The 24,840-nt window shown below is 41.0% G+C and overlaps 1 protein-coding gene across 19 annotated transcripts in view; it reads left to right on the top strand.

The window, feature by feature from the left end:
- LOC115153152 (collagen alpha-1(XIII) chain) overlaps nt 1-24,840 on the top strand; it is a 118,808-nt gene that overhangs the window by 3,831 nt on the left and 90,137 nt on the right. For all 19 annotated transcript variants that reach the window (XM_029698256.1, XM_029698262.1, XM_029698257.1 and 16 more), the window contains exon 2: nt 3,288-3,357. In XM_029698256.1, the coding sequence (XP_029554116.1) occupies nt 3,288-3,357 (70 nt within the window). The remainder of the gene's footprint in view (nt 1-3,287; nt 3,358-24,840) is intronic.

Raw genomic sequence — 24,840 nt, 5'->3', positions numbered from 1 at the left:
CGAGGGGCCCTAAATCAATACACATCTACAAATCAAATCAAATTGTATTCGTCACATGCGCCGAATACAACAGGTGTGGTAGACCTTACAGTGAAATGCTTAATTACAAGCCCTTAACCAATAATGCAGTTAAGAAGAAAAAAAGTTTTAAGAAAGTATTTACAAAATAAACTGAAGTAAACAATAAATAAATACAAATGTAAAAAAAATAAGAAAATGGAAAAATAAATAATTAAAGAGCAACAATAAAATAACAGGATCTACACATCTTCTGAGGCTGTGGTTGTTTTGAAATGTATTGGGTACCGAAATATTGAGATACAGTACAAGAGGAGAATTGTAAGGTGGTTCCATCATGCAAAAAAGTTGGAGATCTCATTCTTATCCACTTGTGTTCTACAGACCTCTCAGCCCTGATCCTTCCTGAGAACTGAATCTCTCACTGCTAAATCACTGTGAGAGGTTGAGCTCTGGTCTTGGCCTCAGCCCTACTGTACCTGGCTGTGACTCCACCAGAGAACTTTACTCTGGCAGAGCACAAAGGCGTCTCAGGCACTTCTAGAGTGTGTTGTTTTAATTCCCCTGACTTATTAGCACATGTAGCATTTATCCCCACTACTCCGCTGTTGCTTTCTGCTCTCTTGAACTGCAGCATTAGGAAACATGCAAAGAGATGGCGGGTGGCTGTGTGCTCAGCGATGGTCTGCCTGCCCAGAAAACCACATCTAGTTTACACACTGTGGGGTGACAGACCAGCAGGGACCAGAGCGAGGAAACCGGGGCAAGTGGAGATGTATTTTTCCCTTTTCTACAGCCCAGAATCTGGACTGAAACTCACATGAGCTTGAACAGGCCTCTGTCAAGCCTGCGGAGACCACTTTATGGTTCATTGTTCATGTTAAACAAGCCAGTTTTAAGGTGACATAATGACGTGTTCAGGGAAAGTCAGAGAAATTTCAAAGAATTAATGTTTCTCAAGACTTTTGATTTCGCTACATTGGATTTGACACCTGAGGTGTATTGTTGAAAGGTCAGCCTCTGGGTTTTATGTGTAGGCAGTGCTAGGCACTGAAAAGAAGAGTGTTTCAATCAGTGGAAGTGTCACACCTGCTCCCGCTCTTCCCCCCTGGCACTCGAAGGCGCCAGGCTCCCCAGCATTGCGTACTCCTGCCACCATCATTACGCACACCTTCCTTGCCCCTGTCACGCGCATCAGCGATTATTGGACTGACCTGGACTCTATCACCTCTGTCATTATATATCTGGTTCCCCGCTCTGTTCCCTGCTGCAGCATTAATTGTCGTTTGTCTTTGTCTACCCGTGTGCTGACGCTGTTTCTGTTCTGTTACCTGTCTGTTCCTGATTAAATGTTGACTCCCCATACCTGCTTCTCATCTCTGGCGTCGGTCCTTACAGGAAGACATTTTCTATTTCTACAGGAGTGGCTTAAACTGCGTAGAAATAGCAGCTCACAAGTAATTTTTACTGTACAGCTACTGTGATTTTTCAGAGCAATACAGAGATACAGAGCAGGAAATATGTATTCGGGCAACAAAGCTTAGAGTACAAAAACATGAACCACAAACATTATCCAAGAAATGTATGAGATATTTCCTCAAAATCAGAATGTGAATAGTGGGAAATAATTTAGGCCTCTGCAGCTTACATTTTCCAGAGAGGATTCCAACTTGCAGTAAATGAATAGAAAGTCTTGGAGGTTCTGGACAGAAACACGCGAAGGCAGTCGGGCTAGAAGCGGCCACATCTGCTGGACGTTTTAGAAAGTTCTTGGGACGTTGTGTCATGGTCCCCGTTGTGTCATGGTCCCCAGGAGGTTTTTGTCACGTGATAGTCCCAGGTGTCCCAAGTAAAAGTAAAGTAATAAAATGTAATGGGGGTTTTAAGGTAAGTGGTACGCTGTTCAGCTAAAATAGTGTAAAAGTCTTTAATCAATGACAGTATGATTACATTTGACATGATAAGTTAGTACTGACTTTTCAATATGACCCCACCTGGGATTTTCATTTAAAAACTCTGGATTTGGGTTATGATATTTCTGCTGCGCCACAAAGTCTGTAGAATTTCAGAAGTCTCCTACACATTCATTACCTATGATGCATCTCTGCACTTAGCAAAATAGTGCCACCTGCCCTGCTATTTAAGTTATCAGTTCATCTGACTATTCTCTTATTGAGTTAATTTACTTATTTCAGTCATTTGAGTTTGGATTTTCAGTATAGTCTAATGTTAGTGGAGCATATTATTCTGTTTTAATGTTACTCCTGAATCCCTATGATAAATATAATAGTTTTTCTTCTGTGTATTTTTAACAGAGCTGAGATTTACTTTGAACAGCAAAGTGTAGGAATAAGCCTAGAGGTGGGTGAAATCAGTCATTGATACAGATATGGTGGCGTAGCAGGAAGTTTGTAATGCTGTCAACAAAGAGATTGTGAGTTCAAATCCCAGGTGAGAACATGTCAAGTAATAAATACTGTTTAAACAAGCATGCACAATGTAATCACATACAGTACCAGTCAAAAGTTTGGACACACCTACTCATTCAAGGGTTTTTCTTTATTTAAAAAATTTCTACATTGTAGAATAATAGTGAAGACATCAAAACTATGAAATAACACATATGGAATCATGTAGTAACCAAAAAAGTGTTAAACAAATGTTTTATATTTGAGATTCTTCAAAGTAGCCACCCTGTGTAAAAACTATTTCTTTTTGAGGGGGAGAACGTTTCTTTGCGACTACCAGGTGACGTCCCCGGTACAAACCGGGAACTAGACAAAACTTCCAGGGGACCATGACACAACGTCCTGACGACTTTAGGTGACCATTTCATTCTAACGACTCATTATTGTTTGCAGGGGCCATAACATATACATTCATTTTAAGCTGTTGAATTAAAGTTGATACCAAGAATGGACTCACTTTTCCATGACCAGTTTGCTCCATTCCCGAGTCTGTAGTGCAGTATCTTGGTTAGAGACCAGATAGGAACATTGAGCTAACATACACAGTTCCTTTATTGTACCCGATGCTTAGAATTACTGAACACTCATAACTACAACATGTCAACTCCAGCACCTGTTGGAGGTCTTTAAACAGCACACTGACATGCCTCTGACAGAAAGTACTATGAATTGTCTTGACTGCTATGCAGTGGGACAGTACTGGAAATTCTGTCTTGGTTCAGGGTTGAAAAGCAAACTATACTCCGAATTCATCACCATCCACAGACTAATATTGTCTTCCGTTTTTTTACCCACGTGCAGAAATTGGCGGCTCGACTTCCCAAAACACGAGAGACCAGAGAAGCGCCCCATAGCTGTGTCTGTCCACCAGGTAAGCCTCTGTCCCACCCACTTCTCACCTCTTACCCCACACCCTCACTTTTGACTGATTCTAGCACACCTCCTGCAGCTGTGCTCAGGTTTAAATCGAGGGTTTTATCCACCGCGACTAATCTGTGCTGCTCAAATCCTCCTTTGGTTTCACCCCTCTGGGTGAGCTCAGTTTGCCCTGTTTAAATGGGTCACTACCCTGAGTACGTAAGCGTGGGAGGAGTGTAGGGTAGACGGTTGAGTACTGATAGTGAGATCCTCTCCTCAAGGCATTAGCTACCTGAGACTACCATAAAAGTAGCCAGGGTGCCCGTTTTTTTCTGCTTTCTTGCTAACTTCTTATGAAAATGTATTTTGTATTTATTATTATGGATTCCCATTAGCTGCTGCCAAGGCAGCATCTACTCTTCCTGGGGTCCAGCAAAATTAAGGCAGTTATACAATTTTAAACACCTTACAATACATTCATTACAGAATTCACAACACACTAAATGTGTGCCCTAAGGCCCATACTCCACTACCACATATCTACAATGCAAAATCCATATGTATGTTATCATGTGTGTGTATGCATGTGTCTGTGCCTTTGTTTCTGTTACTTCACAGTCCCGCTGTTCCATAAGGTGTATTTTTACCTGCTTTTTGGAATCTGATTCTACTGCTTGCATCAATTACCTGATGTGGAATAGAGTTCCATGTAGTCATGGCTCTATGTAGTACTTTGGACCTCCCATAGTCTGTTCTGGACTTGGGGACTGTGAAGAGACCTCTGGTGGCATGTCTTGTGGGGTATGCATGGGTGTCCAAGCTATGTGTTAGTATTTTAAACAGACTGCTCGGTACCTTCAGCTTATCAACACCTCTTACAAAAACAAGTAATGAGAAAGTCAATCTCTCTTCCACTTTGAGCCATGAGAGATTGACATGCATGTCATTAATGTTAGCTCTCTGTGTACTTTTAAGGGCCAGCCGTGCTGCCCTGTTCTGAGCCAACTGCAATTTTCCCAAGTCCCTCTTTGTGGCACCTGACCACACAACTGAACAATAGTCCAGGTGCGACAACACCAGGGCCTGTAGGACCTGCCTTGTTGATAGTGCTGTTAAGAAGGCAGAGCAGAGCTTTATTATAAACAGACTTCTCCCCATCTTAGCTACTGTTGTATCAATAGGTTTTGACTATGACAGTTTACAATCCAGGGTAACTCCAAGCAGTTTAGTCACCTCAACATGCTCAATTTTCACATTATTCATTACAAGATATAGTTGAGGTATAGGGTTTAGTGAATGATTTGTCCCAAATACAATACTTTTAGTTTTGGAAATATTTAGGACTAAGCTATTCCTTGCTACCCATTCCGAAACTAACTGCAGCTCTTTGTTAAGTGTTGCAGTCATTTCAGTCGCTGTAGTAGCTGACGTGTATAGTGTTGAGTCGTCCGCATACAAAGACACACTGGCCTTACTCAAAGCCAGTGGCATGTTGTTAGTAAAGATTGAAAAAATCAAGGGGCCTAAACAGCTACCCTGGGGAATTCCTGTTTTTACCTGGATTATGTTTGAGAGGCTTCCATTAAAGAACACCCTGTGTGTTCTGTTAGACAAGTAACTCTTTATCCACATTATAGCAGGGGGTATAAAGCCATAACACATACGTTTTTCCAGCAGAAGACTATGATCGATAACTTCACTGAAGTCTAACAAGACAGCCCCCACAATCATTTTATCATCAATTTCTCTCAGCCAATCATCAGTCATTTGTGTAAGTGCCGTGCTTGTCGAGTGTCCTTCCCTATAAGCGTACTGAAAGTCTGTTGTCAATTTGTTTACTGTGAAATAGCATTGTATCTGGTCAAACACCATTTTTTCCAGAAGTTTACTAAGGGTTGATAACAGGCTGATTGGTCGGCTATTTGAGCCAGTAAAGGGGGCTTTACTATTCTTGGGTAGTGGAATGACTTTAGCTTCCCTCCAGGCCTAAGGGCACACACTTTCTAGTAGGCTTAAATTGAAGATGTGGCAATATCGTCCGCTATTATCCTAAGTAATTTTCCATCCAGATTGTCAGACCCTGGTGGCTTGTCATTGTTGATAGACAACAATAATTTTTTTCACCTCTTCCACACTGACTTTACGGAATTCAAAAGTACAATTCTTGTCTTTCATAATTTGGTCAGATATACTTGGATGTGTAGTGTCAGCGTTTGTTGCTGGCATGTCATCTCTAAGTTGTTTATCTTGCCAATGAAAAAGTAATCAAAAACGTCGGCAATCTCAGTGGGTTTTGTGATGAATGAGCCATCTGATTCAATGAATGATGGAGCCGAGTCGGCTTTTTTCCCCAAAGATTTAATTGAAGGTTCTCCAAAGCTTTTTACTATCATTCTTTATATAATTTCTCTTTGTTTCATAGTATAATTTATTTGTATTTAGCTTAGGCAAGCTATTTCTTAATTTGCACTACGTTTGCCAATCAGTTGGGCTGCCAGACTTATTTGCCATACCTTTTGCCTCATCCCTCTCAACCATACCATTTTTCAATTCCTCATCAATCCAAAGGGGATTTAACAGTTTTTACAGTCATGTTCTTAATGGGTGCATGCTTATTAGTAACTGGAATAAGTAGTTTCATAAATGTGTCAAGTGCAGCATCTGGTTGCTCCTCATTACGAACCACAGACCAACAAATATTCTTTACAACATATGAATCACTACAAAACTTCTTGTATGACCTCTTACACACTATATTTGGCCCAGCCTTTAGAACTTTGGTTTTCCTAGATAGGGTTATTATATTGTGATCACTACATCCTATGGATTTGGATACTGCTTTAAATCAAATGTATGCAGCATTAGTAAAGGTGTGATCAATACATGTTGATGATTTAATTCCTGTGCTGTTTGTACATACCTGGTAGGTTGACTGACAACCTGAACCAGGTTGCAGGCACTGGTTATAATTAGAATTTTTTTGTTGAGAGCCAGTCAATATTGACATCACCCAGAAAATATACTTTTCTGTTGATATCACATCACATACCAGATACTGTTAGCACTTGGTGGTCTATAGCAGCTTCCCATCAGAATGGGCTTTAGGTGAGGCAGATAAACCTGTAGCCATACTACTTCAACAGTATTTAACATTAGATCGTCTCTAAGCTTTGCAGGAATGTGGTTCTTAATATAGACCGCAACATCTACCCCGTTGGCATTTCTGTCTTTTCGGTAAACGTTATAACCATGTATTGCTACCACTGTATTATCTAAGTGAGTTTCAGAGATAATCAGAACATGAATCATCTGTTACAAGCAAGTTATTGACTTCATGGACCTTGTTTTTCAGGCTGCATATGTTAATATGGTCTATTTTTAGCACTTTTCTGGGTTGCTTGATTGTTTTTAATGGTTTACTGGGAAGCTTATCAGAAGATGACTTGATAGTGCAGGGTGAGCTGCACAAAGTGGTCTTCCTACTAGGGCACACCGCCTCAGTGCTAACAGTGTAACTCTGGTTCATAGACTCATGATTACTGTATACAATAGCTGTAAGATTAACAAAAGTATTCAGGATATTAGGGGGACATAAATTAAGTTACTTACATTGTGTCTGCCAACGCCCCTAGGATAATGTACATTTAATGCAGCATTATGATGACTCATTGTCACAATGGTAGGGATAAGCTGAGCTGGTCTTGGGTCCTTGATAAGTCATTGTTTCAACGCAGCCTTGAAATGCCAAGATGATTTGGATGGACTCCGTCATTCCTGTAGAGTGTCTTCTGTTTCCAGAAGGTGTCAAAGTTCTCTATAAAAGTGATTCAAACAGAGCTACAGTAGTCTTTTAGCCAGATGTGTAATGCCAGTAGTCTGCTGAATCTTTCACACCCGCGGCCCAACGATGGTACTGGACCTGAAATTATTGGCTGTTTTTTGGAGTCTTTTAATGCTAAAATCAGTTCTTTAAAATCCATTTTCAGATGTTCCGAGCTAGCTCTCCTGATGTCGTTTGACCCCACATGGACTACGACAGTGTCAGCTCCCGGCATCTGTGGTAGAACAGTCGGAAGCAGCCTTGTGATGTCCTGTGTTCTTGCTCCTGGGTAGCACAGGGTTTTTGCCTTGGGAACCGAGATGTTTCTCATCATAGAGATGATGACAGCTGGCCTATGATGACAGCTGGCGATGTTAAATGGGCTTGACATTGGCTTGACAATGATAATGAAGTAGTCAAAAGCACAAACAGATCTAGAACCAGGCTACCATATATGGATCTTTAAAGGCCCAGTGCATTTAAAGTTCTGTTTTACCTTTGTATCATATTGTACAACAGCTGATGAGGCTAACACTGTAAAAGTGTGAATAAAAGTTAGCAGTGTTACATCCTGATAGTTGCTGGTTGAAAATACAATCAAAAGACCTTCTAATCAGCGTGTTTCCATGGGCCGAAGTTTCGGCTTTCCTGGTGACATCACCAGTTAAGATCACTATTGGTCAATTGCAGACAAAGTTCAACTGAAATTTGACTTCCGCTTTTAACCCCTCCAAAAGACAAACATACATAGGTTTTGGAGAGGTGCAGGGGGCTGCCACACTAGGAGCTGTTATTGTGGGGGGTTAAGTGCCTTGCTCAATGGGAACAACTGCAGGCAATGGCCTCTAGGATTTGATACCAGCAACCCTCCGGTTGCCAGCTCACTTCCCGCCACTTCCCGAATTGTCAACTCTCTGGCTCGCCTCTCTCCAACCTCTTGACTACAGTACCTGCCGCTTCTCTTGAATATTGGTTAATAGACCAATAACAAAGAGAGTTCCAAACCTCTCGGCCAATAAAAGCTTGTTTTAAGTTTCCCCTCCCCACTCAGACCACTCCCAGGCAGTCCTAGCAAAATTCTTGCTTGAGAAATAGTTTTTTGATAAAAAGCTATTTTTGTCCAGAAATGATTTGATATCGATATAAAAATGTCTGCATTGGACCTTTAAAGTTCTCTAAAAGCATAATACTGCAGTGAGGCTTTTTGTATAATGGTGTTGCTATAGCAACGTTTCATTCAACATTTTTCTTTCAAAGTGTGATATTGAATTACTTTGTTTTTTAAAGAAGGATGACAAGTTGGATAAGATGACGATAACAAGAGTAAACACACGAACAGCAACATTCACACATGACAGACGCAAATGCTTACAAGGTATAAACAAGATCATTTCATTAAAGAGACGTGCTATACGAGATAAACATATATATAAATATGTATATGTATAGAAATATAATTGATTGCGGTCATTCACTGTACTTTGGTTGTCAATGGGAACAGTGTGTAACACCCATGCCATAAACGGATGATGAGAGAAGGACTTTAAATTAGGTTGCGCTCAGCTGCTTTATAACACCCTGTGAATGTAATGACACTTTCGTGATTCACTGGTTACTGATGTTAGGTACTGATAACTTGTTTGTATGGGCTTCTGTTGTTGAAATTGTGTAACTGACAGCCATTAACGATAGAAAGCAAACTAAACAAACACTAAAGACGTCACGGCAAGGTTGGAGGGTGAAAAAACAAACATGATCAAAGCAAGTAAGGGAAGATTGTATTGATGCAGTAGCTGTGGCACTGCCGCACAATGCAGGATTCCTTGTCTGAGTTTTAGGAGGGGCGACAGATGCAAGGATCCAACAGGTTTCACTGGTATATACTATGTGTACACTTGATCCTGTACATGCCAAATATTGCCCTCCTTTTGCACTTGTGCCCTCAGGCTAGCTTCATAATGACAACAGGTGCAGGTGTATTTCGGGCACAGTTGGCGGTGGTCGGCAGCACAGGCGTTTTGTATCACATTGGGTAATGGTGCACGCTGGTGTGACGAGGTACCATCATCAAGGCATTCCTAGGCAGGGACGACAGGGCACGACAGCCCACTGATAACTAGCCACATCCGCTACACAACTAACCCTGTAGATACAGTATGAGTGGATTGAAATGAACAGCAATGAACTGACAACAAATCGCATCTGTCTTTGTTCCATTAGAAAAAGGATGCCACAGAGAGCACCTATGGCACCAGTATATTAGATTAGTACCACATATTCTGGAACATACATTATCTTGGGCTGTCGGGCAAGCATGAAGCATTGTGTCTGACAGTGTCTGAAAAGGGTCTTCAGTCACCAAGCCCACCTGTTTCTCAGCTGTCAGTCATTAAGTAATTAGGTAGTGAAGAGTGTTTGTGTGTGTGTGTGTGTGTGTGTTTGTGTGTGTGTGTGCCTGCGTGCGTGCGTGTGAGTGGGCCTAAGCGGAACAGGCCTGTGAGAACCAGTGGAGGTGAGAGCGTACACACATTAGTGCTAATTTGTCTTGTCAGTAGGAAGTCAGGGTCTTAACTGACCGGTAAGTGTCTTTGGAGGTCCCCGTAAAAAAACAGTTAAGGTGGACCCTCTGTCAGAGCTTCTGAGAGGAACCCTTTCTTTTCAGGTGTGAGAGCCTTCTAACTGGAGACTGTTTCGGTAGTTCCTGGTCACACACCTCAGAAACAGGCTCTTAAATGTACATCTGAGGCCTTGTTTCATTTTTTGGGGGGACGTTTTTAGAATTTCTCTAAATGTATGTTTTCTAAATATTTCCGGCTAACCATTCCTGAATATACTTCATGAAACAATTTGCCTTCGGTTTTTAGCTGTCAGGGTATGAAGACGACAGTTCCAAATGCCATCTCACCGAAGCATGAAGAATGCCATCTTAGCCTGAGCAGGATCCACACTGTTCATCAAATGTCCTGTTCATCAACTGTCCCCCCAACATGCACCTCTCTATAAATGGCCCCTTAACAATGATGAGGTCCTGGTTCGGTTCAGCATGGCAGGCTGCCCTCAGGATGATGAAGCAGTGCACTGTTGGATATGTGTATGTATATATGGCTATACAGTGCTCCCAGTGTCTACCTGGCCTCTGCCAATCAAGGCGGAACAAAGTGTTCGCATGGCTCCGATTCATTTGTTTATATTCAGTTCCCGGCGACGAGGTATAATAAGCCCTCCCCTGGTCCTCGAGTCCCTGTACAGACACAGGAACCTAGGCACCTGTTGTTCAATAAAACAGAGGAGGTGTTAGATGTTGTTGAAAGGCTGGTTTAAGTAATGGTCGCTGTGATGCCTTTAGAGGAACGCTTTCGTCCTGAAGAGCTTTCCAATTGTCCCTCAAAAAAAAATCAACAGATGTAGTATTTGATTGATTGTGACCTCGTCAGCTTTGCTTGACTGAAATGAACTACGGTTGAAACATTGTAAGTCTGTGTAGTGTGGTGTTGAGTGGATGTTTTTAACTGGGGTCAGTGTGTGTATTTCACTTGAAGGACATTAGGTATTATTCTGAGCTTGACATGTTTCATGAGAAGCTGTGAAAATGTACCTCTCTCTATGCTGAACGGAGCTAGTTAGCTAGCATGCTTTACACATTTCAGTTTCCCCTTTTAACTGCGTCATGATTATAGACATTTTTTATGACAATTTGTGACACAACTCCTCAATGCCGTTATAACACTGATGACTCTCTAATGTCGTCTCATACCAAGTTGCCGGATATAAAAAGTCAGACATGGTCGTTGGTTGAGTTGTGCCCATGAACCGTCTGGGTATGCAGAGATGTGTACTGTACATCCCTGAGTTTGTAATAAGCATCACATGCTGCCATAGCTAAACATGGCGAGGGGGTGAGTAAGACCCTCTATGTGTCACCATTCAATTACCCCATGTTAATGGTCACATGTTGACCAATGCCAAATAGAACGACAGTTGTATTCTTAGCAGCATGGATTATAGTATTTCACAAAGCCTTGGGCTCGAGGACTTGTTTTGGTTGGCTGGAAATCAGACATGTTTAATGGCTTGGATGTTTGTGGTTTTTATCGAGAGGTGAATCATATGTTATAGATATTGAAAATGTGTTAGCTGAACTATTGTACATAACTCTGATGAATTGATTATCACATTAAAGTCCACAGTTGCATAAATCTGGGATTCTTGAAAGATGGGAAAATCAACCTTTTTTCACACTTGAAAAAAAATGTATATTTCAAAAGAACAAAGTATCAGCTATCACACCATGTAAAGGAACAACCTAATAATTGTAAAAAAAAAGAAGATAAATCCAGTTGGTTGCATTTTATGTAAACTCCGTCAGACACCATAAAAGGCATTTCATTTGTACATTTATTGTCCAACGAGTGTTTAAACACTTTGATTGTTTATTTCTTATATTAGATTATTCAAATATCTCAAACTTCTTTTTGTTTTATTTTACAGCACTATATAATGCTCCATATAATGCAAATTTTGTTAGCATTTTGCTGTTTTTCTAGATACAGAACACAAAAAAATGAAGGAAAACATTATCCCTTTGATCAGCAAATATGTCAATAGTTTAAGCATACAGTATGTTGCAGAACAGTGATTAAAATATTTTTTTCAGAATATAGTTTATTTGAATGCGTTTTTGTCGACTCTGTAAAATATCAACTTCATCGTCTTTTTGTCTAACGTGAACTCCATCAGAGTGCTGAAATATCTGAAAGAATGTTTATATTTTTATTGGGGATTTTCAAATGAATCATTTTCTATATTTTACAAATGTTTGTACTGAACAAAAATGTGTTTTGAGTACTTGTTGTCAGTATTTTGATATCCTATTTTAATCTATCGGGGAGATGGAGTTGACAGTTCACGGTTGTGACCATAGTGATTTCAATATTGTTTGTTTAAATCTATCAAAAGAAAATCTATCAACTTTACAGTTTTGTTGCACTACATGTAATGAAGACATGAAGAAGGGGTCCTTATGGTGTGGCTGACCCGGTTCATTCCTGATTCATTTAGGATTCTATACAAATCTGATGCAATTGACCAAATCTCTGGACACATTTTTTTGGAATCAGTTTTGAGAGATATATTCTTCAAAGTCAGAGAGGGCTATTGCAAGAAACTACATACCATCCTTTTCAGTTAATATTCATTATTGCCCATTGAACAACACTTTTTTGGAGAGTTTGAAATTGTGATCCTTTGCTCTGGACAAGAGCATTTCCGGGCATAGAGCCGACATGGAAATTAATAATGTTGAGAAAAAAAATGAAAGTTCCAAAAGCAAATCTTTGCCCTCATAAAATTCCCCTAAATGTAATCTTTAAACTCAAATAATGCATCCCCCCCAAAAAATGTCAACTATAAAAATAAAGTTTCCCTGCTGGACAAGGATTTTCCCAACTTTCAAGAGTCTGAAATATGATTTTTTTTTTATATGAAAAGAAAACATTCTCAAAAGGTAGGTAAATGTATAGGTAATTCAAGGAGAGATGCTCATGAAGATCATACTGTGAGATCTTGGTAACAATGAGAGGGACATCGGGAAGGAACTATCATTAACAGTGTTTACATTGATATCTATGCCATCAGAGGAGGCACGGATGGAGAAATTGTGGCTTTGTGCATATTTGTTGCAAATGAATGACATTTATATAAAGGCTTATTCATATTTTGCACCAAAGTAATACAAGTAACTAATAATCTGTCAACGTGTAGAAAAATGTATGTGACCGGGAGATTTATCCAGGCCCATGTTGCCAGAGTTCGACTCCAGACTGTTGACTACAATCAACACATTATTGGCCGACAAGCTGAGTGGCACTCTTGGATATCAGGAAAAAGAGAAAAGAGAGAGAGCGAGCCCACCCCCCTCTTGTCAATTGCATTTCCGCTTCACCAAAGAAGATAACCTTCTGGATTTAGCTGCTTTGTGGCTTGATATCACAGTAGTGACCAACATTGAGCTAGGAGGGAGGGTAAGAGTGAATGGGAGGCTAAAGGGGATGCGGGGGGGGGGGGGTCTATCTTTGGAAGAGCATGTCACTGGCACTGGTTGGACAACTTCCTGGGACAGTTAGGCCAGAGTAGATCTATCCTCTCCACATTGCTTTGGAAAAGAGCAGTGCGCGAGCTCACATCCCATCCATCTGAGAGTATTAATCCCGGGGAATGGGGGATAGCAGGTAGGGGGCAGGGGATAAAGGCCTTTAATACTTGCTGCCCGAGAGGGAGGAAGTGGGCTTTGACAGTTTACCTGGCAGGGGTCCGAGGGGAAGCCATATCCAGAGACAGAGGAGAGTGTAATCAGAACCCCCTGCCACAGAGCTGGCAGCCTTGCATGGTTGGCAAAGCGGACCCCTACTCTACCCCCTCTCTGCCCACAGAATACTGGGCAATGAAGGAGCCAGCCAGGCAGGCAGGCGCTGCCACCCACAGGCCCTCACACAGCCACCATCTGGCCTGAGGCCGGGCATGTGGATAGACACACAGCACTGCATGACACAGGCAGAACTCTTTCCAACAACACTTGTTCTCCATATGCACAATAGCATAATGCATAATTGCAATTCTTTATTTCCCTTCGAATATTATTATTTTGTTTTACAATATTTAGAGATGGTGTATTTGAATGAATGCATTTTAAAGTACAGTTTTAAATACAGATTTTAAATGCACATCTTTTGTATCAAAATGTGTCAGTGTTATGAAGACAATCCATTCCCTACATTAGCAGTGAAAGAGTTAACCCTTGCTTGTCCATCAATCTAACCTGGTTCGAGGAGACGGACCACTTGAGGAGACTACGCTACGTGCAAACATTATGACTTTTTTATTGCCCAAGGTACAAACACTTGTCAGAGTGGCTCCAGTGCCAGTTTCCCTTTGAGGATTGTGGCGCTCATTGGCCAACTGGCACGCTGGGCACTCAGAGCATAACCATAGCCTGCTTGCTGACAGATCAATGCATCACCTAGCATCGGATCAAAAGAGAGCTGGGACTGGGATGTTTGTGCGTGCGTGTGTGAGAGGGAGAGAGGGAGACAGAAAGCAAGCAAGAGAAAGTAGGAGAGAGAGAGGGGAGAGACAGGGAGTGAGCACACACACAGCAGCTAAATTAAACCAGTGCAGTAAAGCCAGTTAATCCAGAGCCTATTTTTTTTATAAATACTCTCCCTGCAGATGATAATGTAGTTCAACAAGACCCCTGTTGGCCTTGTAAACTGGGGTGGGGGTGAAGAGGTTGTGGGGCTGGTTATTTAAGGAGTCCCCAAGTTCACCTTGACATCTCTGCTGACAGGAAGAGGGGCTTGCGGATCCCCTTTCTTCGCCCATGATTAGTTTTCAGCACAGCTGCCAGTGTGTGGCCATACTTGGAGAGGGCTGTTGCCTGCTGCAGACAGAGAAAGAGAGAGAAAGAGAACTAGGGAGTGGTCTTATGGGCACAGAAAGAGAAGAAGAAGAGAGGTGGTGACTTAATAAGGTAGATGAGGTAGAGCACAGTAGAGCTAGCTGGCCATCTTGTTTCTAACAGTCTGGTCCTGAGCAAAGAGCTTTGCTGCCACCTGATCCCCCTCCCACTGGTCCAGCTACAACATAATTCACATCCTAAACTTGTTAGCATCTTGTTTGTAGACTTTTCACAGCTAACTCTTCACGTTCCTCAAAAAAAAGAAAAAAAGAACAAGAAACGCCTTTATGGTGCATTTGCCTTCCTTCCTGTTGTTTCCGTTTTGAATTTGAGAAAAGGTTGAGCTAATATAGAGAGTATGCTGTCTGCAATGTGTATACTGGATGCAATATCGAAAGTTTCTGATATACAGTGCCTTCAGAAACTTTTCACACCCCCTGACTTTTTTCCACATTTTGTGTTACAGCCTGAATTAAAAAATGTATTCAATTGAGATCTTGTGTCACTGATCTAACACTTTACTCCATAATGTCAAAGTGGAATTTTGTTTGTAGAAAATGTTCGAAATGAATACAAAATGAAAAGCTGAAATGTCTTGAGTCAATAAGTATTCAACCCCTTTGTTCTGGCAAGCATAAATCAGTTCAGGAGTGAAAATGTGCTTAATGCATCACATAATAAGTTGCATGGACTCATTATGTGTTCAGTAGTGGTTAACATGATTTTTTTTAATGACTACCCCATCTCTGTACCTCACACATACAATTAACCTTAAGGTCCCTCAATCGACTAGTGAATTCTGGTGAACAGATTCAACCACAAAACCAGGGAGGTTTTACAATGTCTTGCAAAGAAGCGCACCAATTGGTAATGTGTAAAAATAAAAAATAAACAGATGCTGAATATCCCTTTGAGCATGGTGAAGGTATTAATTATGCTTTGGATGGTGTATCAATTTACCCAGCCACTGGAAAGATACAGGCATCTTTCCTAACTCAGTTGCTGGAGAAGAAGGAAACTACTCGGGGATTTCACCATGAGGCCAAAGGTGAGTTTAAAATAGTTACAGATGGTTGTGATAGGAGAAAACTGTAGATGGATCAACAACATTGTAGTTACTCCAAAATACTAACCTAAATGACAGAATGAAAAGAAGGAAGCCTGTACAGAAAAAACAAAAAATATTCCAAAACCTGCATCCTGTTGCAAAAAGGCTCTTATGTAATACTGAAACATTTTTTGGATAAGAAATGTACTTTCTGTCCTGAATACAAAGAGTTGTGTGGGGCAAATCCAACAACACGTCACTGAGTACCACTCTTTATATTTTCAAGCATGGTGGTGGCTGCATCATTATATGATTATGTTTGTTATCGGCAAGGAGTTTTTTTTTTTGCACAAAAATAAACAGAATATAGCTAACCACATGCAAAATCCTAGTGGGAAACCTGGTTCAGTCTTCTTTTCAACAGATTGTCACGGTTGTCGTCGGTGAAGGAGGACCAAAACGCAGCAGGTATGAGTAAGCTCATCTTGAGATTTATTCACTCCAAAATGAACGCCAAAATAACAAAAGATAAACTGACAGTCCTGTAATGTTGACACACACTAAACACGGAACAATCTCCCACAAAATACAAGACAAACACACCCAACTAATATCGGACTTCCAATCAAAGGCAACACCAAACAGCTGCCTTCAATTGGAAGTCCAACCCCAATTAACTCAACATAGAACCACACACACTAGACTAAACATAGAAATACATGAAAACCAAACAGTGCCCAAAAACCCCGGAATACTTATTCAAACACCCTTTTAACCAACACACCACCCTGAACCACATAAAACAAATACCCTCTGCCACGTCCTGACCAAACTACAATACTAATTAACCCTTATACTGGCCAGGACGTGACACAGATACTGGGAGACAAATTCACTCTAGCAGGACAATAACCTAAAACACAAGGCCAAATCTGCACTGAAGTTGCTTACAAAAACATAGAATGTTCCTGAGTGTTCTAGTTACAGTTTTGACTTAAATCTGTTTGAAAATCTATGGCAAGACTTAAATGGCTTTCTAGCAATGATCAACAACCAATTTGACAGAGCTTGAAGAATTTTTAAAAGAATAATGGGAAAATATTGTACAATCCAGGTATGCAAAGCTCTTAAACACTTAATCGCTGCCAAAGGTGTTTGTAATATATGGGGGGTATTTTCTGTAGAACAACAATTGCATTCATTTTAATCTCACTTTGTAACACAACAAAATGTGCAAAAATTCAAGGGGTGTGAATACTTTCTGAAGGGCACTGTAAATACCAGTGAATCAGACATGTACTGAATTAGGACTTGTGCTATGTACATATAGATATATACACATTACAGTATGTATCCAGGTTCACATTGTGTTTTCAGTCAGGCATGTTGCGTGAATTGGCTTTAGGAAATGCATGGTCATTCAACTCGAGTTGGGCTGCAGTGAGCACTAATTTGTGCTTTTACAAATACGAGCATGATAGTGAATACATAGAGGTGAAATTAGATGTAATTCAAACTGGCCTCCAGGTTCCAACTATGAACCACCAGAACAATTATAGTTAGCTGCTTTGGATGGAATGCAGTGGAGTATGTCTGACTGTCTTGGCATGGAGAAGTTTAATCGTGGGTAGAAAACCCAATACAGTACAATGCCATCCTGCTGCGGTGACCCTAGAGGATTAAGGAATTGTTTACATGAATGTATCTATGTTTTCTTGGAACATGCCAAGGGCTCTAGACTGTAGATGTACAATTGAAGTCGGAAGTTTACATACACTTAGGTTGGAGTCATTAAAACTAGTTTTTCAACCACTCCACAAATTTCTTGTTAACATTTACATTTACGTCATTTAGCAGACGCTCTTATCCAGAGCGACTTACAAATTGGTGGATTCACCTTATGATATCCAGTGGAACAACCACTTTACAATAGTACATCTATATCTTTTTTTGGGGGGGGGGGGGTTAGAAGGATTACTTTATCCTATCCCAGGTATTCCTTAAAGAGGTTGGGTATAGTTTTGGCAAGTCGGTTAGGACATCTGCTTTGTGCATGACACACGTCATTTTTCAAACAATTGTTTACAGACAGATTATTTCACTTATAATTCACTGTATCACAATTCCAGTGGGTCAGAAGTTTACATACACTAAGTTGACTGTGTCTTTAAACAGCTTGGAAAATTCCAGAAAATGATGTCATGACTTTAGAAGCTTCTGATAGGCTAATAGACATCATTTGAGTCAATTGGAAGTGTACCTGTGAATGTATTTCAAGGACGACCTTCAAACTCAGTGCCTCTTTGCTTGACATCATGAGAAAATCAAAAGAAATCAGCCAAGACCTCAGAAAAAATTGTAGACCTCCACAAGTCTGGTTCATCCTTGGGAGCAATTTACAAACGCCTGAAGGTACCACGTTCATCTGTACAAACAATAGTACGCAAGTATAAACACCATGGGACCACGCAGCTGTCATACCGCTCAGGAAGGAGACGCGTTCTGTCTCATAGAGATGAATGTACTGGTGCGAAAAGTGAAAATCAATCGCAGAACAACAGCAAAGGACCTTGTGAAGATGCTGGAGGAAACGGGTACAAAAGTATCTATATCCACAGTCAAATGAGTCCTATATCAACATAACCTGAAAGGCTGCTCAGCAAGGAAGAAGCCACTGCTTCAAAACCGCCATAAAAAAGCCAGACTACGGTTTGCAACTGCACATGGATACAAAGATTGTACTTTTTGGAGAAATGTCCTCTGGTCTGATGAAACAAAAATCGATCTGTTTGGCCATAATGACCATCGTTATGTTTGGAGGAAAAATGGGGAAGCTTGCAAGCCGAAGAACACCTTCCCAACCGTGAAGCACGGGGGTGACAGCTTGTGTTGACAGCTTGTGTTGTCATGTTGTGGGGGTGCTTTGCACGTCACAAAATAGATGGAATCATGAAGAAGGAAAATGATGTGGATATATTGAAGCAACATCTCAAGACATCAGTCAGGAAGTTAAAGCTTGGTCGCAAATGGTTCTTCTAAATGGACAATGACCCCAAGCATACTTCCAAAGTTGTGCAAAATGGCTTAAGGACAACAAAGTCAAGGTATTGGAGTGGCCATCACAAAGCCCTGACCTCAATCCTATAGAAAATGTGTGGGCAGAACTGAAAAAGCGCGTGTGCGAGCAAGGAGGCCTACAGACCTGACTCAGTTACACCAGCTCTGTCAGGAGGAATGAGCCAAAATTCACCCACTTATTGTGGGAAGCTTGTGGAGGGCTACCCGAAACGTTTGACCCAAGTTAAACAATATAAAGGCAATGCTACCAAATACTAATTGAGTGTATGTAAACTTCTGACCCACTGGGAATGTGATGAAAGAAATTAAAGCTGAAATAAATCATTCTCTCTACTATTATTCTGACATTTCACATTCTTAAAATAAAGTGGTGATCCTAACTGACCTAAGACAGGACATTTTTACTAGGATTAAATGCGAAAAACTGAGTTTAAATGTATTTGGCAAAGGTGTATGTAAACTTCCGACTTCAATTGTAAATGAGCTTGATAGCCAACTCTGGTGCATTTTGCATATTTTCCATGACAAATAAACAAATAAAAGGAGGTGCCATTAGAAATGCAAAAACAGGTTGGGTGCAAGACCTAGCAGAAAAAAACGGTAACGTTTGTGGTGAATTACTCCAAAATAAATTACTCCTTTCCCAGTATCAATTATCCTTGACAATACGTTTTTCAAACTCCTGAGTCCTGCATTCTCAGAGGATTCACTGGAATACCAGGGCTATTTTCCAGTGTTCTGGAGAACATTACAGAAGTTTGGCCTATGAACATGCATTTACGTATGTGACGATCTAAAAACGTAAAACTTAGCAAGAGCAAAGAATTTATCATTTTCTTTGGATGGAGACCAACAAATACAAACATATATGCTACAATTTCAAACTCACATGTGGGGTTCGGAGAGAGTTGAGTAGTTCTGCAGATGGCACAGAAATTGGGAGAAACTCCTACCAATTCAATACAAATGGGACTCCAGTCTAAACAGAGGGGAGATATCAGATAGAAACGCTGCAAGATTAGTTCCATTGATTGTGAAGCAGAGATCTCAGTCATGTTTGAATGCCAGTATCGCAAAATAGCTGGCACTGGTCTGAGCTGAACCCACTGGGCACAAACAGGTCAAATCAACAATGTTTCAACATAATTTGTCAACGTATTGTGATGTGGAATCTACGTTGAAAATAAATTGGATTTGAACAAAGTCATCAACTCTTGTTTTCAGGGTGAAATTTCATCCACAGGATTATTTTATCATGGTAACCAAATTTCAACAGACAAATAAAATACACTACATTACCAAAAGTATGTGGACACCAGCTTGTCAAACATCTCATTCCAAATTGGGTCAGTGCAGGCCAGTCAAGTTCTTCCACATCGATCTCGACAAGCCATTTCTGTATGGACCTCGCTTTGTGCACAGGGGCATAGTCACGCTGAAAAAGGAAAGGGCCTTCCCCAAACTGTTGCCACAAAGTTGTAAGTACAGAATCATCTTGAATCTCATTGTACACCTGTATTTGGAGAGTTTCTCCCATTCTTCTCTGCAGATCCTTTCAAGCTCTTTCAGGTTGGATGGGGAGCTTTGCTGCACAGATGGAACTATCCAAGCAGGAGATACATCTCCTATGTTTATATTTGGTTGTGTTGTTAACACAATTCAATATTAATTTTGAAATACAGTAAATAGCCTAAAGTTAAGGCTATCATAAAAACGAATGTAACATTCAACCTTAGAATGAGCTACACATCCATGGCCACATTTTGAGGTTACTGCAACTATAAATGTCTTATGTAATCATATAAAGTGTGCATGTTCAAGATAGCATGCATAGGTCATCGCAGGTCTGTGGAGATCTTCACGATTGCTGTAATAATCTGTGCAGAATCTCGAACGGCATTGATCATTTGCACCATGTACTTTTAATGTAATCTCAACAGCAATCCAGGTCATTTGGTTCTGCTATTAGATGAAGCACAGTGATATCACATGAATCGGTTGTATAAATAAACAAAATATTCTGACATTGTATTCCCATTTGCTTTTAAATGGTTAAAAGCGCAGTGATAGACATTTGGGTGACTAACCCAAAAATTCGGACATTGTTTTTCCATTGGAATTTGGTTGTGCTTTTAGATGGTTGAAAGCCTAGTGATAACACATTGGAAATTCAACTAACTTTTGGCTGTTTTTTTGTTGTAGAGTGGGATAATATATTTTGTAATCTCATTGATCAACGTTTTAGCCAAATATTACCCATGTTGAAATGACGCAGTGTGCCCAGTGGGAATGTATCCATCATTTATTTGGCTCACCGAACGAGTCAGTCAAACTACAGTGTGTGTATCTGTGTAGCTGAGGTCCTGGTTGAATTCCACACATTGCTGCTGACACATTGTTCACAACCACATACCTCTGACATTTGACACTGATAATTAGTCCCTGTGTGTATCAAACTCAATGACAGTGTCACCTGTAACTACTGTAGCAACAGAAAATCTGTAAAATGGAAGCCACATTCCATATGGCAATGCAACACTTCTAAAGCCAGGCCCTGATCTGACAGGATTTTTAGGGGGCCGTATCTGCTCTATTATCTGTGTCCACGGAGAATTTCATAACTTTATACTTGGGAGTTATGCATGAAATATAATAGAGCCTGAGAACTGCTTAGAGCACAGAAAGGCTGCTGCCTTGGAAAGCTAATCATGTCCTAACCGGTATCACGCCCAGACCCTTTAGGTGTAGTAGCCCCTGAAGCCACTTTGTGGGAAGTAGTCATACTGAGATGTTTTTGTCAAGTCATTTTACTCTCCCTGTACAATAGAGATTATCCACATTTACCTGGCTGAAAAGGTTTTTGTTTTGCTGCTTGTTGCTTTTGGCAGCTTTGATACATCAGAGAATTTTCTGTGTCGTGATTGGAAAGTATCAACTAGCCACCTCAACAGTTAGAGTTACTTCAACGTGGCATATACTGTACAGTTGCTTTCAACAACAACAACAGAATATGCCCCTTGTGCCTGTGTAGAGGGGTTGATTATACTTACCTAATTTGTCATATTAAGATACTTATTAGGACACTGTGCTTACAGGAAACATGGGCCAAAACATGATACCAGGTGTCATGTGAGTGTGTGGCCCGCTATATGTTGACACCGTCCACAGCGGCCTCCTCGCTCGCTCCAGACTTCCTGTGGGCATCAGAGCAGACCGCAGCCAGGGTACCACATGGACCATGCTCTTATGTTAACAGAGCTGGGACGCCTGCCAACAGCAACACATTTCATTGAAATTTAGCAGGGAAACAGTATTTCTGTGTATCTCCCGTCGGCAAGGGAGGGCAACGGTAGTTGGAATTGCAGTAGCTCATTTGCTAAGGTCACGTATTACCTTTAGGAGTTCAGGCGTAATTAGGGAGTTGAAAGCTTTCGGGCAAGAAGAGACACCGTACACCGTAGAATGGCACCCTGCCACCTCCTGCAGACGGATTGCGTAAATGTACGTGTTTAACTCGCTAGCAGATTGGCTAAATGACAGCACTTCATTGCTGATTGTTAATAAGGGCTATTAGGAGCGTGGATGAGTATTCCTCTCGTCTAATGGGGCCATCTGCTTCACATCACACTCTGATTGGGCGAGGGAGTGGAACCTTGAATAATATTATGTTCTGGTGGAAAAAAAATCTCTCCAGGACTATCCTCCAAGACCTCTGTGTTTGCCAGTTTCTCTCCAACTGAAACATCAACATCCAATCGGAGGGGAATGAGTTTATTTAGCATTGTGACTTTGATGGATGTTGCTCTTCTCGTGAGGCATGGAGGAGTTTCGCTCGAGACGTTTCTGTTTTACACTCTCTTGCCTGACACGTCTTGCTAATGATAGTAGGCTAATATACAGGATGATAAGGCTGTGTCAGTGATTCTATTGAAGTGGTTTTGACCATATTATAACTGGGTTCTATTGACATGTGTAGGCCTATGGTTCATTCCACATTCACCTCAAACCAAAAGTACTGTGCTTTTTTGCAAAACAACCTCTGGAGTGCTGGATATGATGTACAGGATATGATGCTACATCTGGGCCAAAAGTACATGTCGTGACCACTGTTGTCCGTAATGCTTTCCCCTCAACAAACAAGACATCTAATGGTTGCTAATTTGCACCATGCAGTCAATATGTACCAATTTCTTTTTTTACCTTCTCTCTACTTGTTTTCAGTCTGTGGTACAGGAGGGCCTAAGAAAGCTAACATCACTGGGAGTTCTTTATTTCCATATTCCCGAAGATGAAGGCTTTTGAGGGGAGCTTGCTCTTATGTTGGAGTGGAAACTCGGTGGAAATGGAACTCTTCAACAAATGTGACGTGACACCCTAATACCCTATGATGATTGCACATTAAAAGGATCCGAATCAGAGTGCTCCCTCTCATTTTAGGATTATGTTTCTTTTGACTGACTTATTCCTGTGCCTGGTGCTGCAAATGCTCCATATAAGCATACAGGCAAATGGTTTTCAAAATATATAAGTGGCCAAACGTATAGGCAATGGTGGTCACATCAGAGAGCGCTCTTTACCTTTCTGAAATATCAGACATTTTAAATCAAGGTCAAATCAATGAAGGGATCATTCTTTCTTAATAAAAGCCTGGCTTTCCTCCTGTCTTTATACCAATGAGGACTTTTCCAGATGTCAAATCCGAGAAAGGGCTCCCATAGATGGGTTACCTGTTGCTTTTGTGTTAACATCAGGCATTGATTTCGTAGACTTAGGCCTTGGGGCTTGGTTTATGCTATTCCCTCTTATGTTCAATTGCCTTTTCATATGAAACCATTACCCACAGGATCTGTGACGCACACAGCCACTTTATAGGGGTCACTTTTTTAAACAGTGACATTGCCTGGTAAAAATGTGGATTTCTTAATATTACTTTAATTGCAGGACTGCGTATTTCAACAAAAAAAAAGTAATGGAAACGATTGCCCGCGTTACCTGATTTGACTTGAATGAGTATTACATACTTATTGCAGCTCAGTCCCAGTCTTTGTAAAGGCCAGTAATGTATTTCAGTCAAGTAGAGAAGGTATCGACAGAGTTCTCCCCCATACTGTACCTTTATATTCACAGTGACACATTGTGTCAGGAATACCAGTGACATAAGGAGTGTCTCTCCTAGGAGTTTTAGTGGCCAGCCTATCACATTCATACAAGGGTTCCTCTCAGAACACAGGCTTTTCCTGGAACATAGTAACTAGCTAGCAGGGCCCTGCTACAGGGAGGAGTTAAGTTGCATCACAAACAGACACCAAAGGGCTGCCGCCAGTCGAGGGGAGCGGGATCCATTTCAGGCCCAAGAATCTCTTACAGGTCGCTTTGACCTCTGCCCCTGCCCATTTTAGTTGCCTAAAATTACTCCCAATCACTTTGGGAATGTATACTGGAGCCCTGTAAAAGGCAGAGTACACACACATTCTCATACTCTCTCTCTCTCTCTCTCTCTCTCAAACCCTCTCTATCTCTCACGTGTAGACATGTGTCTACATTTTCATTTGAGTCATTTAGCAGACGCTCTTATCCAGAGCGCACATTGACAGATTTTTCACCTAGTCGGCTCAGAGATTCAAACGGTGTGCAGGCCTGCTCTGCTCTGCTGGGAACGGATGTTTTTGTGCTCAGGGTGACCCCCATCAGCGCTTTCCACCTCCTTTCTCCCTCCCTCCATGCTTTGCCCCCCCTCCCGTAACCCCTTACAGCCCTCTTCTGAACCCTTTAAGAGCTAATTAGGCCCATTAAACAGATAGGCTGCATTTCTTTCTTCTTTGTTTATGTTGGCCGCTCTGCCAAAACTGTCACCCTCCACCTTGTCAGTTTGGTTTACTGCTTTTAACTCACCAGGACCCCCTGAACACACACACGCACAGACACACATGCACACAGACAGACACAGAGACGGACACAGACGCATACATTAACGATATCTGAAGGGAATTATTTGATGGTTTTGTAAGTGTACCTTTGGGATGATACATGTACCAAAATATAAAATATATTGTAATTGCAGAATTCAGTCAAGTTGAAAATAGCTTGTTTTGTTGGT

Source organism: Salmo trutta, chromosome 18 (genome assembly GCF_901001165.1).
Source record: "Salmo trutta chromosome 18, fSalTru1.1, whole genome shotgun sequence".
NCBI lineage: Eukaryota > Metazoa > Chordata > Actinopteri > Salmoniformes > Salmonidae > Salmo > Salmo trutta.
The sequence above is the reverse complement of the archived record's forward strand: the minus strand, read 5'-3'. Positions and strand labels throughout refer to the sequence as shown.